At 35.3% G+C, this 23,713-nt stretch overlaps 1 protein-coding gene across 1 annotated transcript; it reads left to right on the top strand.

Moving 5' to 3' along the window:
* The first annotated feature begins 22,094 nt into the window (after window positions 1-22,094).
* LOC122297197 (VQ motif-containing protein 8, chloroplastic) lies at window positions 22,095-23,145 on the top strand. The gene has a single exon (XM_043107174.1). It carries the CDS (start codon window positions 22,261-22,263, stop codon window positions 22,918-22,920), a length of 660 nt encoding a protein of 219 aa, XP_042963108.1. The 5' UTR covers window positions 22,095-22,260; the 3' UTR covers window positions 22,921-23,145.
* The last annotated feature ends 568 nt before the right edge of the window (window positions 23,146-23,713 follow it).

The following is a 23,713-nucleotide window of genomic DNA, read 5'->3' on the forward strand; positions in this document are numbered from 1 at the left end:
ATCTGTTAAATCATAACCTCTTCTGCCTACCAACTTTGGATGTGACTATTCAGGTGGAGTGTAGGCTTCTACATACAACACTGCCACTCTTCTGAGCCTTTCCTATGATATTCTAGAAGCTCTCATAACTGCCCTATTCTGTCATTGACCGTTGCTTGCCTTGGCCAAGTATCCTTTATTCACCTTGGGTAGGTAACTCTTGTTTCATTAGAGCCACCAACCTCTCCAACTCCTTCTTCTTACCTTCACACTAGGTGGCTTTTCTAGCTTACCATAAGGTATGGCTGGGCTTTGACGAAATCAGAATGCCCAACTTCAACCTCTAACTCTGACCAAAGTCGGAGGCCAAGTTGAGCTCCGACTTTGAATTTGAATGCAGCTAATTTTGACTTCAATCAAAGTACCTGGAGTAAGAGTCAAGAGTGTTAGAGCCACAAAAGGGAGAGAGAGATGGCTTGATTAGCTTGGTTCACGACAGAGTTGGCTCAGCCTGGTTTACGAAGGAGATGGCTCAATCTGGTTTGCAAAGGACTTGGCTTAGCTGCATTTGTGACTCCATCAAATAGTGGCCACAACGAAGGTGCAACGCGATGGATAGGAGGAGAGGAGAGGTGAAAAATGTTAGGGTCTGATTATTTTTCTTCCTTAGCGCTTGTGGATTTGGTGCGATGCTTGAAATATTAATTCATTGGAAACAAAAAATTCAAACCCCTTTTTTCAGTTTCCTTCATCAATATAGTTTCTTAAGGTAAAGATAAAGCTCTGAAACTCCTCCTTACCATTTCTTTTTCTTTCACGAGGTATTTGTGTCTAAGACTTTAAAAGTGAGATTTTGTCTCATGTCCAAATCCATTTGATGAGGCGGGAATGTTAGACATCCTCTTGACATACTCTTGACTCCAAGTATGCTTGAATAGGAGTTAGTTGGAGTGTCGCACTGCAGGATGACAAAGAAAAATAGCTAGGGCATGGTTTGCACTTCCCTATAGACTACAAACTCCTAAGTCCTTCCATGAATAAGGATCTTCTACATGGCATCGAGCCATACCTCTGAATTCAGATGATATGACTTCTGAAATCGTAACCCTTAAACAAACTCACTCTGGATGTGACCCTTCAAGTGGAGTGTGGGCTTCTACGTAGGACACTACCATGTTTTTGAGCATCTTCCATTTTGATCTAGAAAAGTTCCCATATCTTCTCCGTCTGTCCTTGACCATCCCTCACCTTGGGCGGGTAACCTTTGCTTGCTTTGGGCAGGTAGCTTTTGTTTCATTAGAATTACTAGCCTCTTCAGATCCTCGTTCTCTTCATTTTCTAGCTCACCTACCATGGGGTGAGATACTCATATCCACCTCACTCAGGGGCATATATGCGAGGCTATCCAGAAAGTGCTAGCTCACCCATATGTTTGACTAGCTGTACTTTGCAGCATCCGTATCCATTTTTCTCACAACCAATTGAATTTTCATCATCTTTCTTTCTATTCAATCGCATTGGTCATCTGTCCCCTTAACACTACTAGCGCCCTCACATCCACCCTTCTTTACAAGAAATTTCATCCTCAAAATTCGATGAGGGTTCTCACTCTTTCAATCCCAATAAAGGAGGAGATCTCAAACAAGAGATCCATCGATGCCTCTAGTCATCTCCATCCTCAGTTGGACTTTTCCTCATCTGGATATGCAGATTGACCTTTACCATCTGCTAGAGGGACATAAGATGACTCCTTATGTCTTCTTTGCTTGCTCCGTCTGGGCTACCTGCTGGTTGTGTTCTCTTGAGTTCTAGATCCTTTCCTAGGTTCAACATAATAGGATGATGTGGAGTCCTCACCCTTGTCCTCATCTTACTCATCACGTCACGACACAGTCCTCTTAGCACATTGCAACACAATGGTGCTGTCATGGCACAACATCACTGATATTAGGGCTTTAGTCCTTTGAGAAGTTTCTTCATCTCGACAATGCTTATCATCCACTCTCCTTCATTTTGCCTCCAATCTCTCCTTTCACATCGTTCCTCCAAGAATCTGGGCACTATTTTGGGTGGCATTGCTACCCTTCATGCAATTTTCTCCTCTCGCACCATGACTATATTTCTAAGAGTACTTGGTGATGTGCTTGAAGAGAGTAGGATGAAAGCATATTTATAGATGTGCTTTCACCTTGAAATTTTCTCATTTACCTTCGAATTAAATGAATAAGGAAATTGCACCCGCATGACCCACTCACTTTCCCAAGTGAGCTCCTTGTTTCTCGCATCTCTCCACTACACTATTACCAATGGTATGATTTTAGATCACAATCTCTGCTCCTTCCAATCTACAATTCTTACCAGATTTTTCTCATAAGTGAGATTTGGTTGCAATGAAACCAGATTCGATTCAATTACTCGGGGTTGTTGGTTCTCAAAACTTTCCCTTCAGTCTGATTCTCTTAACATCTTTCATAGGTGATACCTTGAGGTACACCCAATCACCGTACTCAGAGGTTAACTCTCTCCTCCTATTATTGATGTAACTCTTCTACCTACTCTGAATTGTGGCCATCCTTGCACATATGAGCTTGACCTGCTTCATCATTGCTTGGATGATTTTTGGTCTAGTCACCTTGGCTTCTCCTGCCTCATCCCAACATATCATTGATCCACACTTCCTCCCTTACAATGCCTCGTAATGGGTCATTTGGATATTCGTCTAGTAACTGTTATTGTACACAAACCCAATGAGTGGTATGTGACCTTTCCATGGTCCCTTAAAATCCAATATACATGCCCTTAGCATGTCCTCTAGGGTCTGGATAGTCCTTTCTAGTTGTTTGTCAATTTGGGGATGATAAGCACTACTAAAAACTTCAACATGGTGCCCGTAACATTTTGTAAACTCTTCCAAAAATGGGAGGTAAATCTCCAATCTCTATCCAATACTATCGTCTTAGAGACTCCATGTAATCTAACTATCTCCCTTATGTACAGTTGAGTGAGTTTACTTAGAGTGTCTGTAGTGGTGATGGGTAAGAAGTGAGCACTCTTGGTCAACTGATCTACTATTACCCATATGACATCCTTTCCCCACAAAATTCATAGTAATATCTTACAACTTCCATTCGAGAATAGGTAAAGGTTGCAAGTTCCTTGTCGACCTTTGGTGTTTCACTTTTACCTTCAAACACGTAGCACACTTCTCGATGAAGTGGGTGATGTCTTGCTTCATTCCTTCCCACCAAAGTCCTTTCCTAAGATCTTGATGCATCTTCATTCCTCCAAGGTGTATCGAATATGGAGAGGAATGAGCTTCAGCTAGTATTCGCTCTAAAACCTCTGAATTAGCCAGGACCACCTTTCGTCCTCTAAAGAACAGGGTTCCATCCTTTCTCAAGTTGAAATGAATTAATCCTTTGCCACTGTAGACCTTTCGTCAAATCTCCAGCCATTTAGGATCCTCTTCATGTTGATCCTTCTGTTGTCGAAATCACTTACCCTAAATTGCTGCAGGGTATTGAAAGTCTCCTTTGGTGTTATATCCTTTATCATCAAGTGTCTCATTCCTTTCAAGAGTAAATCACTTCCGAGAGTTCTCTTACATCTCTTATTTTTGACTTGCAACTTAAGGCATCAGTGACTAAATTGGCTTTTCCCTAGTGATACTCAATTTTACATTGGTAGTCACTAATAACCTCCAACCACCTTCATTACCTCATGTTAAGACTTCTGTGGGTGAAGAGATGTTTCAGACTCTTGTGATCGGTATATACCTTGCATTCTTCACCATATAGGTAATACTACCAAATCTTTAAGGCAAACACTATCGTTGCCAATTCCATGTCATGAGTGGGGTAGTTCTTTTTGTGGTCTTACAACTGTCTGGATGCGTAAGCTACCACCTTGTCGTTCAATATTAGGACACATCCTAGACCATGTTTGATATGTCATTAAATACCACAAATGGCTTGGGAGGCTTGGGTAAATCTAAAATGGGGGTTTTAGTCAACCTCCTCTTCAATTCCTCAAAACTCTACTCGCACTTGTCGGTCCATGCAAATATAACATTCTTCCTTGTTAACGTTGTGAGAGGACTTAACAATCGAGGGAATCCTTCCACAAACCTCCGGTAGTAACTAGCCAAACCCAAGAAACTCTTTTCCTCTTGCACAGTTATTGTTCACTTCCATTCTATAACTGTCTCAATCTTACGTAGCTCGACCATGACTCCATCCTTGAATATCATGTGACTAAGGAACTTCACTTCCTCTAGCCAAAATTTGCACTTGCTAAGTTTGGAGAACAACTAATGGTCCTTAAGCATTCCCAACACTAACCTTAAGTGACTCTCATGATCTTAGCACATCTGGAATACACTAGGATGTCGTCTATAAAAACTACTATAAACAAGTCCAAAAATGGTCAAAACATTCTATTCTTGATGTCCATAAAAGTTGTCAGACATTAGCTAATTCGAAGGGCATTAATGGCCATACTTAGTCCAAAAGGCCATCTTTGGTATGTCACCTTCCTTAATCATCAATTGGTGATAACCCAACCTAAGATCAATCTTAGAAAATACTGCAGCCCCTTACAGCTAGTCAAACAAATATTCTATCCTTGGCAATGGATATCTATTCTTTATGGTCACCTTATTTAGTTTTCGATAGTTGATGCACATACTAAGGGATGCATCTCACTTTTTGACAAATAGTACCGGCACTCCCCAAGGTGATATGCTAGGCCTGATAAATCCTTTTGTCAATAGATCTTGCAGTAGACTCCTTAACTCCTTTAACTTTGTTTGGGCCATCCTGTAAGGTGCCTTGTATACCAGAACCACTCTTTGTTCTATCTCAATTGAAAACTCAATTTTCCTATAAAGGGATAACCCTAGTAGTTCTCTAAAGACCTCCAAAAATTCTTTTACTATCAGTATGTTCTCCATTTCTTTAGGTTCTCTCTCTTTAAGCACTAAGTATGCCTTAGCCCCACTTGCCAAATCCTTATTGGCCTACAACGAGATAATGATTCCCAACATTGACCTCAACTTGCTTCCATGAAATATCCTATCTTTTAGTCCTAGTATGCAAAATATTATGGTTCTCGACCAGCAATCTCTACTTGTGAAGTGCCTAAATAGCCAATTCATTCCTAATATGATATCGAATCTCAACATGTCGAACACTATTAGATGCACTTCCAAAGGGATACCGTCTATCTCCAAAGGACACTCTCTAACTGCCTTAGTGCAAACACTATCCCTCCATTGGGTAGCGCTACTAAGACTCCATGGTGCATTGATTTTCATCGAAGGCCAATCATCTTGATGAAAGTAGTAGACATGAAGGACTAGAAAGCTCCTGAGTTCAATAGTGTATTTGTGTAGAAATTTGATATCCTAACTCGTCCTGCACGATCAACTTCGGTTTAGTACCTACTCTTAATGCCTACAAATATATTCAATTAATTGTAAACTATGGTTTTGTACCTTTGATGACGCTTGCCTCCTCAATCTCTAGGACGTCCTCCTAAACTTCTTTTGGGGTGAGGGCATACACCCTCACTTGCAAGGCCTATTTATTTTCTCTGCGTCCTCCGCCCTATATTACCTGCTTCACTATTAGTGCTGAACGGAAATCCATGACATAATGTCCAGTCTATTTATAGCAAAAACACCAAATCAAGACCTGTCAGCAATCCCCCTCATGAGCTCTACATCAATTATCGCAAACCGAAATGCTTCCTCCAATTCTTACTCCAGGAGTGGTTGGTAGTCATCCACTCATCCTTAATACAAACTTCTAAGGGATATTTGAACTGTTTCCCTCACTATAAAACATCCTCCTCTTTGGACCCATGGGCACAACCAACAATTTTGCGTTGCACATGCTTGACAATAGAGGTTACGTACACCAAATTCTGGAATTCCTTAGTCTCCAAACATGCTACTTGGGTCTTGATTTGGGTCTGAAATCTGTTTCCATTCTATCTTAAGAAATAAGATGAAGGGCTAGTCTCCATATTCTATAAACATAGCAGTAGGGCTAAGCAAAAATCTAAAAATTGAACTCCAAATTTGGCTTTGCTTCAACTCCTACAAAATGGAGTCGGAGTCGGAGGCATCATCAGACCAACTCTGACTCCAATCTGCTTCGACTCTGACTTTATACTCTATTTCTGACTTTGAATTTGCCCTCTGACTCTAAATCCAACTCTGATGTTGTACATATATTATAAAAATATATATTTATATATATTTATTATATATACTAGTATAGTTATATAGTCATATAACTAAAACTTATATAGTTAAATTCAATAATATATTTGTATGAGTTAATTATTATAAAATAATGTACTTATACTATAATATAAATAAACTAATGATAGTTTAGTATATATAAATATCATAGTATTACTATCATACATAATAAAGAATAGAAATAAGTTAGACACTAGTATTTAAATAAGTCTAGTGTAATAAATTAATAACACATACGAATTTGCTAAAGTATAACAACATGTAATTAGACACTGGAAAGTCTAGTATATAATTAAGTTAGAAATAAGTTAGACATTAGTATAATAACATGTAATACTAATGTATAATAACATGTAATTAGACACTACAAATAATATGTAATACTATAGTATGATAACATTTAATTAGATACTATAGTATAAGCCTAGTACAACAATAAATTAGATATTGGTATATATATAAGTAAATTAGCATTGACTTATTTAGTTTTAGTTTTTAATTTTTTGAAAAATTTGAAACAAAAAATCTTTTTTAAAATGGGCTAAATATGAAGGTAAAAAAGGTCCAACTCCGACTCTATTTCAACAAGTCAAAGTCGGACTTGGATTAGAGCCTACATAAGTCAAACTCAGAGTTGGAGTTTGGATTTGAACTCCGACAAAGTCAAAGTCGAAGCCAGAGTCAGATTTAAGGGAATTCGACTTTACCTAAGTCAGTGATCACCCCTACATAGCAACGTACTGTTCAACTGTCATACTACCCTAGACCAAGTTAGTAAAGTCTTTTGACTTCTGCTACCTTACTATAGCTAGAAAGTATCAATCATTAAATTCTCTCTTCAATCTCTCCCATGAGATTCTTTACATGGCTCTTAATTCCATGGTGACTAACTGGCTCTTAGTACCCCACCAAAATGCTGTCACTTCTTGTAGCAAATAGCTTGCATACAATACCTCATGACCCTCGGTGCACCTGCACACCTCAAAAGTCCATTCGATGTCCATCATCCTCATCTTCACCCTCATCAGACCCTCCTTACAAAAGAATCCCAGGTAGCAGTAAGCCAATAATTACTTATATATAGATCCCCTATGCTCCTTACAGGGGCATCCTAATGACTGAACCTATAGGTGACGTGAATATAGGTCACATTGTTGTTCCAAAACACCCAAAATACGGTTTAGAGATATCACTAGCTCTTTGTCTCTCCTATCACTTGATGGTCCTCCCTTATGACCACTAGGTGGTTGCTCGATCTCCTCACAGGGCTCTCGGTCGCAAGATATTGAGATCCTGCCACCTAACCCAAGCCTCTCACTTTCTATCTCATCACTTATTTCTAAATGCAGCTCAAAGCTAGGATACTAAGATCAACTCCTACATTTTTGGTACTATCCCATGCAACACGTAGGTCTACCTAGAGTTGCGTATAAGTGAGCTTTGATACCATGTCGTGGCACCCCGTTCCTCGGTATAGGTCCTAGAAAGGATTCATGGTGCCAACTAGATAGTCAACAGTCAAGGTTGATGGGGAATCAGTGTGCCTCGTCCATTTGGAAGTGCACGTGTTAGGTTTCAGATATAAGGTCTTAGCGAAAAAGATAGAGGTTTAGTCGGTAAACTAAGGCCTTGTAGTATCTGAAAATCTAGATTCATAATATAGGAATAATTATTATCACCCTTAATTAATTCCAAACTTTAAAATATTTACAACCTAAACAGTTTGTTCATCATCTAATGGGTAGCAGACCGAATACAAGTGGTCGCTATCTAGAGAAGACAACGTACATCTCAAAAGGACACATGGTGCCTATGACAAAGATAAGTCTCCATCCTTGCAGTTCGCTCAGGATCGAATTTTCTTTCCTCGGGCATCTCTCCTTGTCCTAACTCTACATCAAAGTCTGTGGTTTTGAATCTAAAACCATAGGTAGGTTAGGTGACTATGACAAAACTACTAATGAGAGATAATCCTTCTAAAGATACAATAAATGGTTTCATGTAAGAGAAATTCTTTGGCTACCAAGATTGGGTCCCGGGAATATCTAACGACACTTTTTTTATTAACTTAGTGATTAAGTAAGTACTTTTAAATGAGATTAGAGAAGTGAGATTTTTTTCTGGTATGATAAATGGAGGGACAATGGTCCCTTAATGAATGAGATGCCACTAGTGGGTTCACCCTTGCTAAAAATTAAAGATTGTCGGTTGTCGGATAGTTGGGATGTGGATTTTTTGGAGAGCTTAGTAGGGCAGGATGAGGTGGATGAGATTTTAACCTCTTTATCACAGCCTAATTCTAGAAATGATGTTCTTGTTTTGACTCCTACGGAGACATATATGTTCTTTACCAAATCTGTTTGAGATTGTATTCGTATCAGAGTTCTCCTCCTGATTGGCATGCTTGTATTTGGCATAAGAGTCTTCCTTTAAAAATGTCTATACATTTTTAGAGGATTTGGCATATGGCATTGAGTGTGGATGATAGATTGCGCTATATTGGTATTCCTCTTGTTTTGAAATGTGATTGTTGTAATGTAGGTCATATTGAAGATATGAACCATGTGCTCTTTAAGGGTGAATTCCCTAAAAAAGTATGGTCATTTTTTAGCACTCTTTTTGGTACTCCTATTGGAAGACCTTGGAAACAGAATTCTGAGACTTGGTTTAGGCGTGCTTGCTCATCCTCGCAAGTGGGATTTATTGTGGGCATCATGCCTATCATTGTTACTTGGCACTTAAGGAGGAGAAGATGTCTTGCTCAAATGGAACGTATTCTAGAAACTCATGAAACTGTTGTTCATTGTATTTGTGTGTGGTTAGGTTCACTTTGTCAGGTGGCTAAACAACCTACATGATTGTCCTGCCAGGACGACATGATCCTTGAGGCCCTATAGATTAAACTAGTGGTTCCTAAAGTCCCTTGTTGCAAAGTGGCAACGTAGGTTAAACCACAGTTGGGGTGGCACAAATTGAATACGGATGGTAGTAATCTCGGCAACCGAGGTTTTTGTGGCATTGGTGGGGCTATTCGTAACAAGTCAGGGCGACATGTTCAGGCTTATGCCTCACATTTTGGCTTTGGTTCCAATAACAAAGTAGAGCTCATGGTGCTCCTTCAAGGTTTGAGAATTTGCAAAACTTTAAATATACTAATGTGATAGTAGAAATGGATTCAAAGGTGGTTATCTCTTGGTGGCTTAGAGGGAGATGTGGTATGTGGTACTTAGAAGATTTTTGGGAGGAAATTGTTGGGCTGTCCTGTACTATTCACTGCTATTTTCAGCATGTTTTTCGTGAAGGTAATAGGGTGGTGAACTGGCTAGCCAAGGCTGGGGCTTCAGGCACAAAATTGGCTTATTCTAATAACTGTAATATGCCTTGGATTCTTAGAGAATTGCTCCATTTGGATATTTTAGGCGTTTCCTCTTATGAGTTTAGGACTGGGTTTTCTTTGGTTTTATTCTCATTCTTGATCCATAGGCTTGTTTTAGAAAAAGTTTTCTTGGCTGCAGCTTCCTTGGGTTTTTCCTTGGGCCTTGTCTTTGTTACCACAGTATTCTTTTGTCACAAATGAGGGTTCTATGTAATAAAGATGGGAGGGAGTCCTTATTGGACATGTGACCTTTCGCTCTTCCATAAAAAATAAAAATAAAAAGTACTTTTAAGTGATGTTGTAAGTTTGTTTTAAAATATATTTAAGGATATAAAAAAATGTAAAAAAGAAAAGGCATTCAGCCTTCTAGAGAGAATTTTTCGTGGGAGTAGCATGACTCTTCATATAAACATGGATGGACACATGTATGCTTGCCCATGAATCACCCCCTCTAACATAGATACATGTAATCCGTAAACATGGTGAGGATTCACCCTCTTAATGAAACATATATATATATATATATATATATATATATATATATATATATATATATATATAAGCATGGTAACGAGTCACCCTTTGAAGGATTACCTTCTATGCAATGTATTTTAAAGTGATGTGGGAATTTATTTACATTTTCTTAGTCCTAATTGTTTTGATTTAGAGTGTTTTGTACATTTCTTAACTCGTTTGTTTAGAATTTTAAGTGTCTTTTACATTTATTCAATTCTTGGGAATTCTTGATATTTTTCAAGCGTTTAATTATTGAATTAGGTTAGAATTTGGATGATGTGAATAGGCAGAAATTTGGCTAGGCTTAGAGAGCAAATCCTAATTGGTCTGGTCTAGTCAAACCAGAATACTGTTCAGTTTTTGGATTCTAACAAGAGCTAGATAACTCAGTTTTAGGTTTTGTTTGGCTTTCTAGAAATCTAAGACGTTGACCTAAAACTTTTATGAAGAGCTCAAAACCCAGTTATACCATTTTGATTTCAAATTTAATAGAAACGGATAAGTTAGAATCAGTCTAGAAGTTTATTGCAGCCTAGACCTTGTTCCAGTTTTCAACCTATATCTATAGTTCTATAAGTTAGAATAAAGCATGCTTAGGTGTGTTGGAAAGCTGAGAACTAGATATAAAACATTTATATAGGGTCTAGCTTGAACATATGTCATTATGATGCTCTAAATCTAGCTAGAAGTCGGGAAGCCAAGAATTCCGAATTTTCAGCAACATATATGAGGAATATCTTTTATTTTAAAATTTGAAAAGAGAATCAATTTTGAATGGATAGTAAGGCCTAAAGATATGGAAGGAGGGTTTTGAAAAGAAAAATTTCTAGGAAAAAAAAAGAAAAGGAAAAAAGAAATCACAGAAGGAATCCACAAGAAATTCAAATTCGAAATGCGTTAGGAGACAGCCTGGACATACTTTAGTATTTTGACCATAACTTCCTACTCATATATCCAATTGATTCAATTCTTGATGGGTTGGAAAGATATTGTAAAAGGGCTACAAATTTTTCTATCATAATAATTTCAAAATTCAAATTTCTGAAGCTCGTACATGAATGCCAAAATAAGTCCAAAAAGTCAGGCAATTTTTTAAGAAAAATCAAGAAAACTTTAGGGTTCTTTTCTACCATATATAAGCATATTATTGTCAAGAAGATAAGGGAGTTTTGCTTCACTAGAGAAGAGGATTAGGGGAGCCAAATTTGAAAAGAAAAATAGGAGAATGACTTTGGCTGCCAAGTCTCAATGAAGAGAGATCTTTAACAATCTTGAATGCTTCAACAACCTATTTCAAGCAAAGGAGTTTTATTCTCTTCTCTTTTAATTTTCTTTTGATGTATTCCAATAAGAACATGGTTGATTTCAGATTTTTCATGAACTAATTTTATTTTTCTAGGGCTCTGATGTAGTCTAGCTTTGAACACAATTTATATTCCAACTTATTTTATTTTCAATATCTCTATGATTGAGTGTTTATTCCTTGTTCTTAATCCTTGCAATTTTCTAGCAAGTTATTGTTCGATCTATTGAATTGAAATGAGACGGAGAGGTGATTTGTGATTAAAGGTCTGGGATTAAGCACCATTAGTTGAGTGAAAGTAGAAATACTTAAACACGATTAGTGTAATTTTCAAGAAAAATCCAAAGAACTTAATGAGTCTCTAATTAGTTAAATTTACATAGAGATATAATAAGTTATTAGTTAGAGATATTTTTAATATTATTCGAGAGAAGATATTGAATAATTAAGGGATATTTCTATCATCAACTTGGGACATTTGAAATTTTATAATAAAAGAGGAAGAATAAATTGTCTGGGATTTGATGGGTGAAACCAAACGCTCTAGATCTATTCTTATTATATTTAAAATCTTAGATTTTATGCTATTTTATTCTTAAATTTATTTTTTGTCAAGTATTTCAATTTAATTTAGATAGTAGAATTTTTCATTTTTCCGGTTTTTTAAATAGTAATTAATTTAGTAAATTTCAGTACTCAATAACAAAAATTAATCTCTATGGGTTTGACATCCATTTTCTTTAAAACACTTTACTACTTGTTACTATTATGTGTATTTGCAGATATTTTCACACCAATATAAAGCATCGGTACTATTTAGGCGAGGAATCACCCTTCGCTCTAGTAAGTAAAATCCATAAAATCATATTGATTCTAAAGGCACAATCATAATCACACAGAGGCCCATCACATAGATATTCATCACACAGGCATACGTTGCCTGATGGTCCAATAGCTGATGAGCCGCTCTGTCATTGAAATTAAGGAAATCCCTTTTCTACACAACCAACATGGTGCAGTTAGCTCACTTGTACCCCAACGTAGGCCAACTCTCACATAGAGACAACATATTGCACCAAGGAGTTTACCTGGCCAACCAACTCCAAGACACTAACACGCGATACATTGAGGATTCTAAATCCCAACTATCAGATGAGGCCAAACACATTACCACTCTACCCAATCACTATGAGGCATCCTCCTTCCCGTGTTAAACTTGTGGCAATATTTCGCAGGAATGGTTTGGGGAACTTTGTTCTATTTCATGATGATTGACACACATTTCTCTCTCCCACTCTCAAAGATAATGGGTCTCACACCAAGATCATAAATTGGTGAAAACAATAAACATATTCAAGTCTCATAAAGTAAGGAATAAGTATAAGATAAACATAATGATAAAACATAGATTTATTCATGATCAGAAAGGTGAAGGCTACAAAATATACATTCCTCAATGCTATCTTAGAAGTTGACCTACCTCTCAGTGTCGGGGTTTCTATTTCATTGCACCACTCCTTCCTTGCTTCCTCTAAAGAATCCAACTCTACAAGATCTTAAGTGTTTAGTATGTCAAATGTACAATTTCGTCTCATGTCCAAGACTCTTATATTGGATGGGACTGTCAGCCGTCCTTTTAACACACTTCTGACTCTAGGTATGCTTAAATAGGAGTCCTTCAGCCTCAATTGTCATATTGCAGGTTGACAAAGATAGATGGTCAATGCATGGTCCGCACCTCCTTACGGCCTACCAACTAATATTTTGAATACCGTACCGAATGTCGTACCGGTCAAGACACTGGAATGAAATTTTTCGGTCCTAGTACCGTTTCATATACCGTTTCGGGATAGTCGATATATAAATAAATTATATATATAAATATATATAAAAATTATATTTCAAAATAATAGTCTATATATGAATAAATTATATATGAATACATATGTATTTATAAATCATAAATAGTCTGATATGAATTGGGAGTCAAAAAATGAGATTATAGCTTGAAAAAATGAAAAAGATAAAGATAAAGGCAGAAATACCAGCCAGTACAAGCCAGTACAGACCAAAATATAGGCCGGTACGACCGATATTGTAGTCGGTACGAAACAGGTACCATACCTGTACCGACCTAGTGACCGGTACGGAATGTACCGATTTTACCGGCCGGTACGGTATGGTACCAAAAACAATGCTACCAACTCCTTAATCTTCCCTTGAATGAGCTTTTTCCAAATGGTGTTGAGCCATATCTCTAGGTTCACATGATATGATTTGCTGAGTCATAACCCTTCTGCAGACCCACTTCAGATATGACCCTTTAGGTTGAGTGTGGGCTCCTATGTACGATACTGCCACTCTTCTAAGCATTTCTTGTGTTATTTTGAAAAGCTCCCATATCTGCCTCAATCTGTCCTTCATCATTGCTCGCCTTGGGTGGGAAATTCATGTCTCATTAGAGACACCAGCATCTTTAGTTCCTCATTCTTGCCTTCATAGTAGGTGGCTTTTCTAACTACCCTACCATAAGGCGAAATGCCCACTCCACCTCTCATTGAGATATGTCTAGAATCCCTTCTACAAGGTGCTTGCTCACCCCCATGTTGGTGTACTAGTTTCACTTTGTGGCACTCATAACTATTTTCTTCACTAAATTAATCGAGTGATCTTCATATTTTTTTCCACACAACTCCATTGATGGTCTGTCTCTTTTCGCTGGCAGGGCCCTAGCAATCAGAATCACTAAGGCCATGTTTGGGTAATGTGATGAGATAAGAATTATGTAAATAGTAGTAAAATAGTTTGTAAATTGTAGTGAAATAATTTGAGTTAAGATATTTTATGAGAAATTGGGAAATGAGGGACAAAATTTGAATAAAAATATTATAAAATTAAAAAACTATTGGAATGTAATTTTTTAATATTATTTTTGTTTCAAATTTTGAAAAAGTTGTTTTATTTTTTGTGTTTTGTTTGAAAGTTTAAGAAAGTTGTAATGATCAGAAGAAGAACTTGAAAATTTGAAATTAAAAAGTGTTTTGAAATTTAAAATTAAAAAACAATTTTTAAATAGATGATCGCTAGGGAAGAAGTTTTGGAAGGAACAATGGTAAATATGATTGTAAGAGAAATGTAAAAAAAATAAAAAAAAATAAAAAAAAAAGAATATTTATAAAGGATAGATTGTGAAATATATAATAGTTGGGAGAATAAGAATCCGAAAAGAGTAAAGCTTGGGGCCGAATGGGTGTGAAAAACATTTTTCCACTGGCCAATGACAAATAGACGTGTAGGTGTGAAAAATATCACTGAAATGCACCCGCATGTAGATCCCCAGCCCTCTCTTGAGCTCATCTTCACTCTCCCTCTCCTGCCCTTTCTTTCCCTCCCATCTGCGACACTCCACGCCTACAGACCCATGCCAAAGCCCTCTCGAGCCCATTTGCATGCCTTCACACCGAAGCCCTCTCCTTTCTCACCCTCCTATCTGCACTCCTCCACAGCTGATGGAAGCTCGATGGAAATTCTTAAATTTGGTACGGAATCAGTGATATAAGATACAAAGATAAAACTTAAATTTCTGATGATTATTTTTAGTTTTGGGAATTCTGTGTTAATGAAAATGTTAATTTCTACTCAATATTTACCTAAAATGAAGTTTCCACTTTGTCAGTGTGAGCTTTTATTGATTATCTTTTGGTGATTCTGAATTGGACTTAATTTTTCTTATTAGGGGTTATAGTTCCAATGATTAGGTTTCATGGGGTTTTGGAATATTATAGGAGTGACAATCAATGCTTCATCTAATGAAGGCATTGAACTGTACAGGGTGCGTGTTTATCGAGTTTTTGACTTCTGGAAGTTTAGATATTGATCCATAAATGGGTAATCATGGCCAAAAGCATGCTAAAATGGTTGATGAATTGCCGACCGAAAAGTGGGCATGCAGTTCGTTGGATTTTAGACCGAGTTCATCGATTCAGACCCATATAAACTCCCCCCCCCCCCCCCCCCCCCCCGAGAGAATGACATGGAAATTTCTTCATCTGCATCAGCCTCAAGCCGATCGGAAGGAGAACCTGAAAGGGAATTAGTGTATGGTTCTTGTGATTCTAATGATGCGGATCAAAGACATAGCAATCTTCACCACTATTGTGATTATCAGAGACAGAGATCATCCACTGATCATGAAAAATTTAAGAGAATTTTCTCAAGTTTGAGTGAAGAAATTGGCCTTTCCGAACAACTGGCTTCACTTACTAAGTTCTGTGAAGGAATGCAGATGGGAGGGAGAGAAATGAGAGGGCTTTAGCATAGAGGCGTGCAAATGGGCTCGAGAGGGCTTCGGTGTGGGTCTGTCGACGTGGAGCGTCGTATATGGGAGGGAGAAAAATGAGAGGGCTAAGCGGGAGAGGGAGAGTGAAGATGGGCTCGAGAGAGAGCTGAGCGTCTACCTGCGGGTGCATTTCATTGATATTTTTCATACCTACGTGTCTGTTTGTCATTGGCTGATGGGAAAATATTTTCCACGCCCATCTGGCCCCAAGCTTTATTCATTCGAAAATTATGATTGCAAAAGGAAGAATATAAAAACAAATAAAATAAGAATATTTTAATTAAAATAATAAAAGTGAATAGTTAAAATAGAGATAGAGATGTACACATGTTAAGTAAATAGAGGGCTAAAACAAGAAAAAGTGTGAATTTTAGTCAAAAGTTGAATTTTTTTTGTGTTTTTATGTGGAAGTGTTGAAAAGTTGTAATAATTAATAATGATTAAATGAAAAATTATGAGAGAGAAATCAAAAAAATTTTATATTTAAGTAATATTTAGATGATGAGATCAGATGATATAGAATAAAATGAGACCAATTACATATCCATACGGAGCCTTACTGCATTTACCATTAGAAACATCAAGACTCAAAAGACAATGTGAAAAATAATTTTCTTAAAATAGATATATTGATGATGAAGTAATTATTAATGGCTTCAAAATATGAAAACTCATAATGTGTACTTTTCCAAAAGGAGAGAAAAAAATTACAAATTATAAACTTTTTGTTGTTTATTCTCTACCACTGTCACTGTATATCTCTTCCGGACATCATTGGGTTTGCGCAACATGCTATGGACTCAAAATTGTTTATATCAATTGCTAAATGTATAGAAAAGCAGCCCATTAATGGTTAGGGCCCTAATAATGCTACAGTTGGAAAGACAGCCCATTAATGAATGGGCAATGGCGTGGTTACTTTGAATATTGTTCCTAATAAAATATAAAAATAATTCAACTGTTTTAAATATTAAAATAAAAATTATATTTTAATAGTATTTTAATTTTATAATAATTTTATTTAATTTTTTTTCTCATTTCTTAAAACTCTATAAAATATTATAATTTAAACTATTTCTCTACTATTATCAGATTTTAAAGCTCTGCATATAGGTTAGATGTGTCACAACATGCATAATTGAATTCAATTGGACCTCTCTTTGTATCAAACATATCCTATTGTATTCCGTGATGTTTGGTTATGAAATATTTGGAGAAAGTTTAAGGACATTAAAATTTGTTTGAATTATATCAATAATTAATTTTAAATAAGTTGAAAGAGTTCAATTTAACTAAACAACCAAACACAACCTTAATAATTAGACATTAAAAGAGTAAATAAATATAACAATTTGTGGAAGGGATACATAGGGACTCGTACGAATAAATACACGTATATATGGCCTAAGTCCGAGGATCTAGGGGCTAAACTATGATATCACATTCAGCTGATTATAAAGATGATAACTCCACTTTTTATAGAAAGCTTTTACGATAAATTTTAAAAATCAATCGTATCATTATCATCACGTTAATATAAATAGTATATAAAGATAACATAGTTATTAGATTTATTCATATATTTATATTATATTTTTTAATTTAGACATCCAAATTTCACCTTTCGTGCCGTCCTATAATTCTATTCCAAGTCACCGGTAATGTAGATGGTGTGAAATACGTACTTAACCATTTGTGATACGGCCAACGGCGCCGTCGCTGTTCAGCCGACAAAGACTCCCAAGAGAACAACTAATGGTAGCGTGCAACAGATTCTTTCCGCTGTCTTGTCGCAGTGCACTAAATATAATAAAGGACCCTACGAATTGTGTGGAAACAGCTCCTCCATAATCGTTGGCCATTACGAAAGTCAACACTTCAAGCTTCAACTTGTTAATTCACTTTCTCATTGAAGGGCACATGCGAAATAAATTACATAAAAAAAAAATAATCATTTATTTATTTTCTTATAAAATTTATAAATTAATATTATTTGACTTAATTATACGTTATATTATAAAATTATTTTATATAAAATAAATTTAAAATATCATATCAAGTCATATGATCAATTTATGAATTTATATTTATAAAATTTGTTTGTAACTGTAGAAATTTAAGTTTGATTTAAATATAAGAAGTGTTTTATCTCATTTCATCTCATTATTATAATTTTTTTAAATTCTCATATAAAATATAATAAATAATTTAACTTTTAAAACAATAATAATATTTAAAAAAATATTTTATTTAATTTTTAATTTTTATCTCAATTTATTATCTAAGCGACACCTTAATTTTATGCAAGAGAGTTTGGATGTTATCTTCACAAATTAAAGTCAAAGTTTCTCAACTTCAGCTTTTCATGAGAGAGTTCTTTATCATTATTCTTATTAACTAATAAATTAAAGATAAAATGTGTATTTTTTTATACCTATATCAATGCTATTGGAAAGAAGTCAACTAATTAATGCTAGCTAATTATGTTATTAATATAATATTAAATAGATTCTTCATATAAATTTCATGTCTTTTTTTAAAAAAAAATAAAATAAAAAGACACAAAACATAATAGTGGTGTAGGAATAATTTCTATTAGATAATTATAGGGTGGGTTCAGAATCTTCGTGACGACCAAGAGCATGCCTGCCGCCTGGATGAGGAGAGTTGGTTGAACTTGAAAGATATAAATGTAGTATGTTTGCATATAGGGAAAACCAAAGAAAATAACAAATTTATAATATTTTTATAGTTTTATTTTAAACGGATGATAATATTGATGTAGAATTGAAATTATTTTTAATAAAGTGAAACGATTATATTTATTTGTTATAAAATGAATTATAAATATAAGAGTATTGAATATATATATATATATTTATACAAGTAATATTAAAAACAATTATGAGTTGTGCAAGCGTTATGCACTCGTTTTAAAAAATATTAAAGTCTATAATTAAAAATTACTTTTTTATATGAGTCTTATATTTATTTTTTTAAAAAAAAATAATTACAAATAATATATATATTTATATATGGAAAATGTTGCATCCATCAAGGATGCAGCATATATAGGAAAAGTTACCGATTGATTTTTTATTATATTGTTAAACTTTTTTAACTTAAATGTTAAAGAAATATTTTTAAATGAGTTTATGAGTTTTTTCTTCTTTTAAAACATCTTTAAAGAGATTTAAAATTTTTTTAACAAAATTACAAAATTAAAAAAGTATAATTTGCATTTATGGGTAGGAATCATTGGAATTAGCAGCTAGTTTTTCGAAGGAGCATGCTACGGGCACCGTTGGGGACTTCCATTAGGCCAATTTTTTTTTTTTTGTTATTTTCACATCATTGTTTTAATATTTTTAAATATTTAAAAAATTATAAAAAAATTCACAATAATATTAAATAATTTTTTCTTAATCACTAAGAAAAGAAAAAAGAAAAAAAATTGGGAGAGGTAGCTCCTAACGGGGGATATTTTCCTTTTTCGAAAAGCTTGATGGGAAGTGCTTTTTGTTAGGAGCTAAACCGACTCAAAACTTTGTTCTTGTTGGTGGCTTATGGGAGTTTATGATTTCCTAAGCTTTTTGTTGGATTTCATTAGAATTGTCATAGAAATCTTCAAAAACTAGACTAGATATTTTTTTTCTTTAGCTTCACATTCAAACTTTCACGGAAGAAAATTGACGAAAAACTGATTAGTAAATTGTCATATCTTCGATCAATGACACCAAATGAATGGATAGAGCGCTGCAAAAGTGAGATAGGAAGAGAGGACTTGAGGATACTCAGGCGGGAGAGAAGTGAGAGACGAATCGATTAGATCTGGAAGGAAAGTGAGATCAGACGAATTGGAGAAATGACTTGGAATACCCAAATAAGATATGGGAGGGAGAAATGGCTCAAGTATACACAAATGAGAGATGGGTGTAAAATCGTGATGTCGCGACACCGGATTCGCGACATCTTGTTGTTTTTCGAGACCCCGCTATAAGTTCTATTCATATATGTTCTGATCGCCAATTCATTCTAGATCTAGTTGCATTTTATTGAGATTGAGATTCAATATGATTCCACAAGATCTAGTTTCGTTCAAGTAACGGATTCTAGCTAATTGAAAGGATCTTCTGATCAATCCAGAGATCATTTTGATTCCATTAGTAATGAGGATTCGGAATATCACACATTGATCAATCAACGAGAGATTCAACAACTAAAAGAAAGATCGATTCTTTGGAATCCTTCCTTTCTTCAAACGGAACGAACAGAGATAGAATCGGTCGTGTGTGACATTGGAGTAATCGGTCTCGGAGTAGAATTTTCTATATACATAATATATATGGGGCCTGGCCGGTCAGACTTCGAAGAGACTTCAAACCAGAGTTTAGTCAAACAAGTAAAGCAATATTAATGTTCTAACGCGGAGGATGTTGACAGATTTAATTATTAACTAATCTCACGGCCGGCATGGCTGTACTCATCACCTGTTCATTTTTTTACATAATCGGTGTGGATTATTCAAAAGCATTGAACAGAAACTAAGTTAATAAATGGAATGAAATGTCTATCCCTGACTTTGTTAAACGTTATAAATAGTAGTTTAATTAGATATTTAATGATGCGTTTCACCCAATTTCTCTGAGTAACGTACGTTACATGTTCATCCAAAATGGAAGAAAGTGAGAAAAATAAACCATGGACAACTAGCCTTGTCGTGGTCAAAAAAATAATATTGGGAAATACATAGTTTTCAAACTCAGAATTCTTATCTAAACACGCAAGTAGTCTTGAATTGTGGTTCATGATGGGAAAAATCAAAATTAAGACCATTATAATTTGGCCCTGTTTGGTTACACAGATAAGATAAGATGAAATGAGATGAAATGTTTTAAATAGTAATGAATAAAATATTATTATAATATAATTTTTTAATATTAATTTTGTATTGGAATTTGAAAAAGTTAAATTGTTTATAATATTTTGTATGAGGATTTAAAAAAATTGTAATGATGAATTGATATAAGATGAAATGAGATTTTTAATATTGTGTAACCAATCCGGCCGGATCTACTGTTTTTGGTTGGTAGTGAGTTTCTTCTGACGAGGAAATTTCCTCTAAATTGAACATTTGACACGGACATACTTTTTAATTAAAAGTTTATTGAATTGTTATAAATGTTCAATATTTCTGAGTGTGGCGTGTAGCATGCAGGATGATGTATGCAAGAGTACTAAAGTTGGAGTTCCAAATATGAACACGTACAAACCAATTTAACCCATTATAACAAAGTTCATTTGGAATCCATGTCAATATAAGCAGCTGCATGGGAAAAAGTTAATATATAGATAAAGGCAGCTGTGCGTGCCATTGCAAATATTACTTAGGTTGCTTCTTTCTTGTTTCCTCGTTTTTGACATTGCAGGATTGCTGATGCAAGCATTGGCAACATGTTCACCAAATCACACAATACTGTACCTTTCTACGCTTGAATTTGTAAACTAGGATTTAAACTTAGTCAATAGTCATGTGAGATAAAGTTTTAAAGTGTGCAAATTTTATACACTAATTTAAAAAAGAAAAATTCACAATTAAAAATAAATGAATTTTCATATGAGTTATAAATTTATCCAAGACTTTTATATTTTATGACGGTAAATATTGTTTCTCTTTGATTTTAATAAAAAAAAATACTTTAATCACAAATGAATTATATAAAAAGAAATTTATAAATTGACGTGACATAATATATATAGTACGTTAGATTGTAAAATTACTTTTAATTTAAAATAGATCTAATATATCAAATAGAGCCACATGATCAATTTATAAATTAATTTTATATAATTTTTTTTTGAACGTAACAGTTCTATCTACTAAAGTAAATGCTTTTCCTTATGTTATTTGCTTGAAACTCTTCAAAATATCCCACGATTAAAATTTTCTTATTTGAAATAATTACAGATAGTTTGAATCGAATTCGATCGACATGCAGTTTTCATTAATGATCTCTTCCAGCATACGCATGTGGCGCAGGTTCCTGAGTCAACGAATCCAAAATTACGGCGCTTTTACAAATTTAAAACGACAACTTCAAGTTCTGACCTTCCTGGGTTGTTTACCGCGAATTGCTATTTTCCAAGAAACTTTAAGCACATTAAAAATAACAAACTAAAATGTTTTAGATTTCAACACCGCATCTCATCATTGATGTCCTATATGTGCATGCGTACGTACATACATATGTATATGTATATTATATATAATACGTATATGCGGGTATATATGTCAACGGTCAGAATAGCTGGCTATAAAATGCTTCTTTATCCCTATCCTTCTCCACCCCAACTAATCCGTTTCTGTTTATATATCCATACCTCTGTTAGACTTCCTCTTCGTCCCCAACAAACTGCTCCAATATCGTATAATAGAAGTAGTTTTTCTCTGGCTTCGGTCCAAGAATTCTAATCAAGCCATGAGCCCTGCAAAGTTCAATGGAGATCTTCATCATCAGGATTCAAGGAGGGGGGAGATTAACGGCCAACGTCCGTCTCCGTTGAAGATCAACAAGGATTCCCATCTCATTCACAAGGCATCTTCGACGTCTTCAATGTCAATTAGCTCCTCAGTTTCTTGCGTTGCTCCGATGCCTAGGCAGCAACAACGGCAACCGGTTATTATATATACTCATTCTCCAAAGATTATCCACACGCAGGCCCGAGATTTCATGGCTCTAGTTCAGAAGCTCACGGGTGTTTCGTCGTCAAGGTCTGATTACGGGATCGATGTAAACAAGACTACACAGCCGCCACCTTATAGGGAAGGAAATGAACCTAGCGCGAAGCCAGTTAGCCATGATGATAATGAGTCAACTACTTCGGCTCTTACCGACGAGAATTCCGGTGGTGGCGCTGATTTCAAGGCAAGCTTAACCTCCAATAATATGTCGTCGATCCAAAACCAAACGAATCAATATTTTGCTGATATGCCTTTGTTCACTCCAAATACGACCAATTTCTTCTGCTCTCCTCGGCCTGTTTTAAGATATCCTGATTCGGCGTACGTGTCGCCAAAGTTTGCTAACTCCATGTCTCCTTCTGTTTTCGAGTTTATGAAGGAGTTGCCAGAATATTGATAAGATTCTTTAGTGTTTTGGGCAATGAATCATTGGAGGGAATAGTGACCAGTTTTTCTTCCTGTTTGTCCATATATATGTTTAATTTGTTTAGTGTTTGATTGTCTTTGACGTTTATGTTTATGACATCTCTCTAATGTGATAGATCACATGGAATAGTACTTAGGAGCAAAGCAGCAGCAAACGTGAACTGTCAGAAATTTAATTGATTCTTTGTCCATCTAACGAAAGGTTGATCCATCTCTCTCTCTCTCTCTCTCTCTCTCTCTCTCTCTCTCTCTCTCTCTCTCTCTCTCTCTCTCTCTCTCTCTCTCTCCTGATTTCTAAGATGTTTTCGTTTTCCATAAATAAGAGAGACTAGAGTAATGCAGCTAGCTTGTGATGATCTAACATAATTTCATCCGTTTATATATATATATATATATATATTGGCAAAGCTATATATAGCTAGCTATAAGATGGTCGCATTCAACTCATCAAAAGCAACATTTGAGAAACTTTGACTTTTGTGACAATAATATCAAAACTACACGTATAAACAAATAATTGGACGTTTCAGATTTGATCCAAGACAAATAATAAGAAATTCAAATAGCAAGTTGAAGCTTGAAGAACAGACTTTGATAATCGCCAACATCTACGGAGGAGCTGTCTCCAGGCAATACGGAGGATTCTTTATTATTTTTAATGCTGTGATCAGACAAGATAGCAGAACTTCGATATACGAGGTTATACCATCTAATTAATTTGAAAGTTTGATTTGTCACATAAGATTGAATTTGGATCAACCCAA

The sequence above is a fragment of the Carya illinoinensis genome, chromosome 15 (assembly GCF_018687715.1).
Source record: "Carya illinoinensis cultivar Pawnee chromosome 15, C.illinoinensisPawnee_v1, whole genome shotgun sequence".
Taxonomy (NCBI): domain Eukaryota; kingdom Viridiplantae; phylum Streptophyta; class Magnoliopsida; order Fagales; family Juglandaceae; genus Carya; species Carya illinoinensis.

Excerpts from the sequence above, each read along its gene's own strand:
- LOC122297197 (XM_043107174.1), top strand. The coding sequence starts at position 22,261 with ATGAGCCCTGCAAAGTTCAATGGAGATCTTCATCATCAGGATTCAAGG.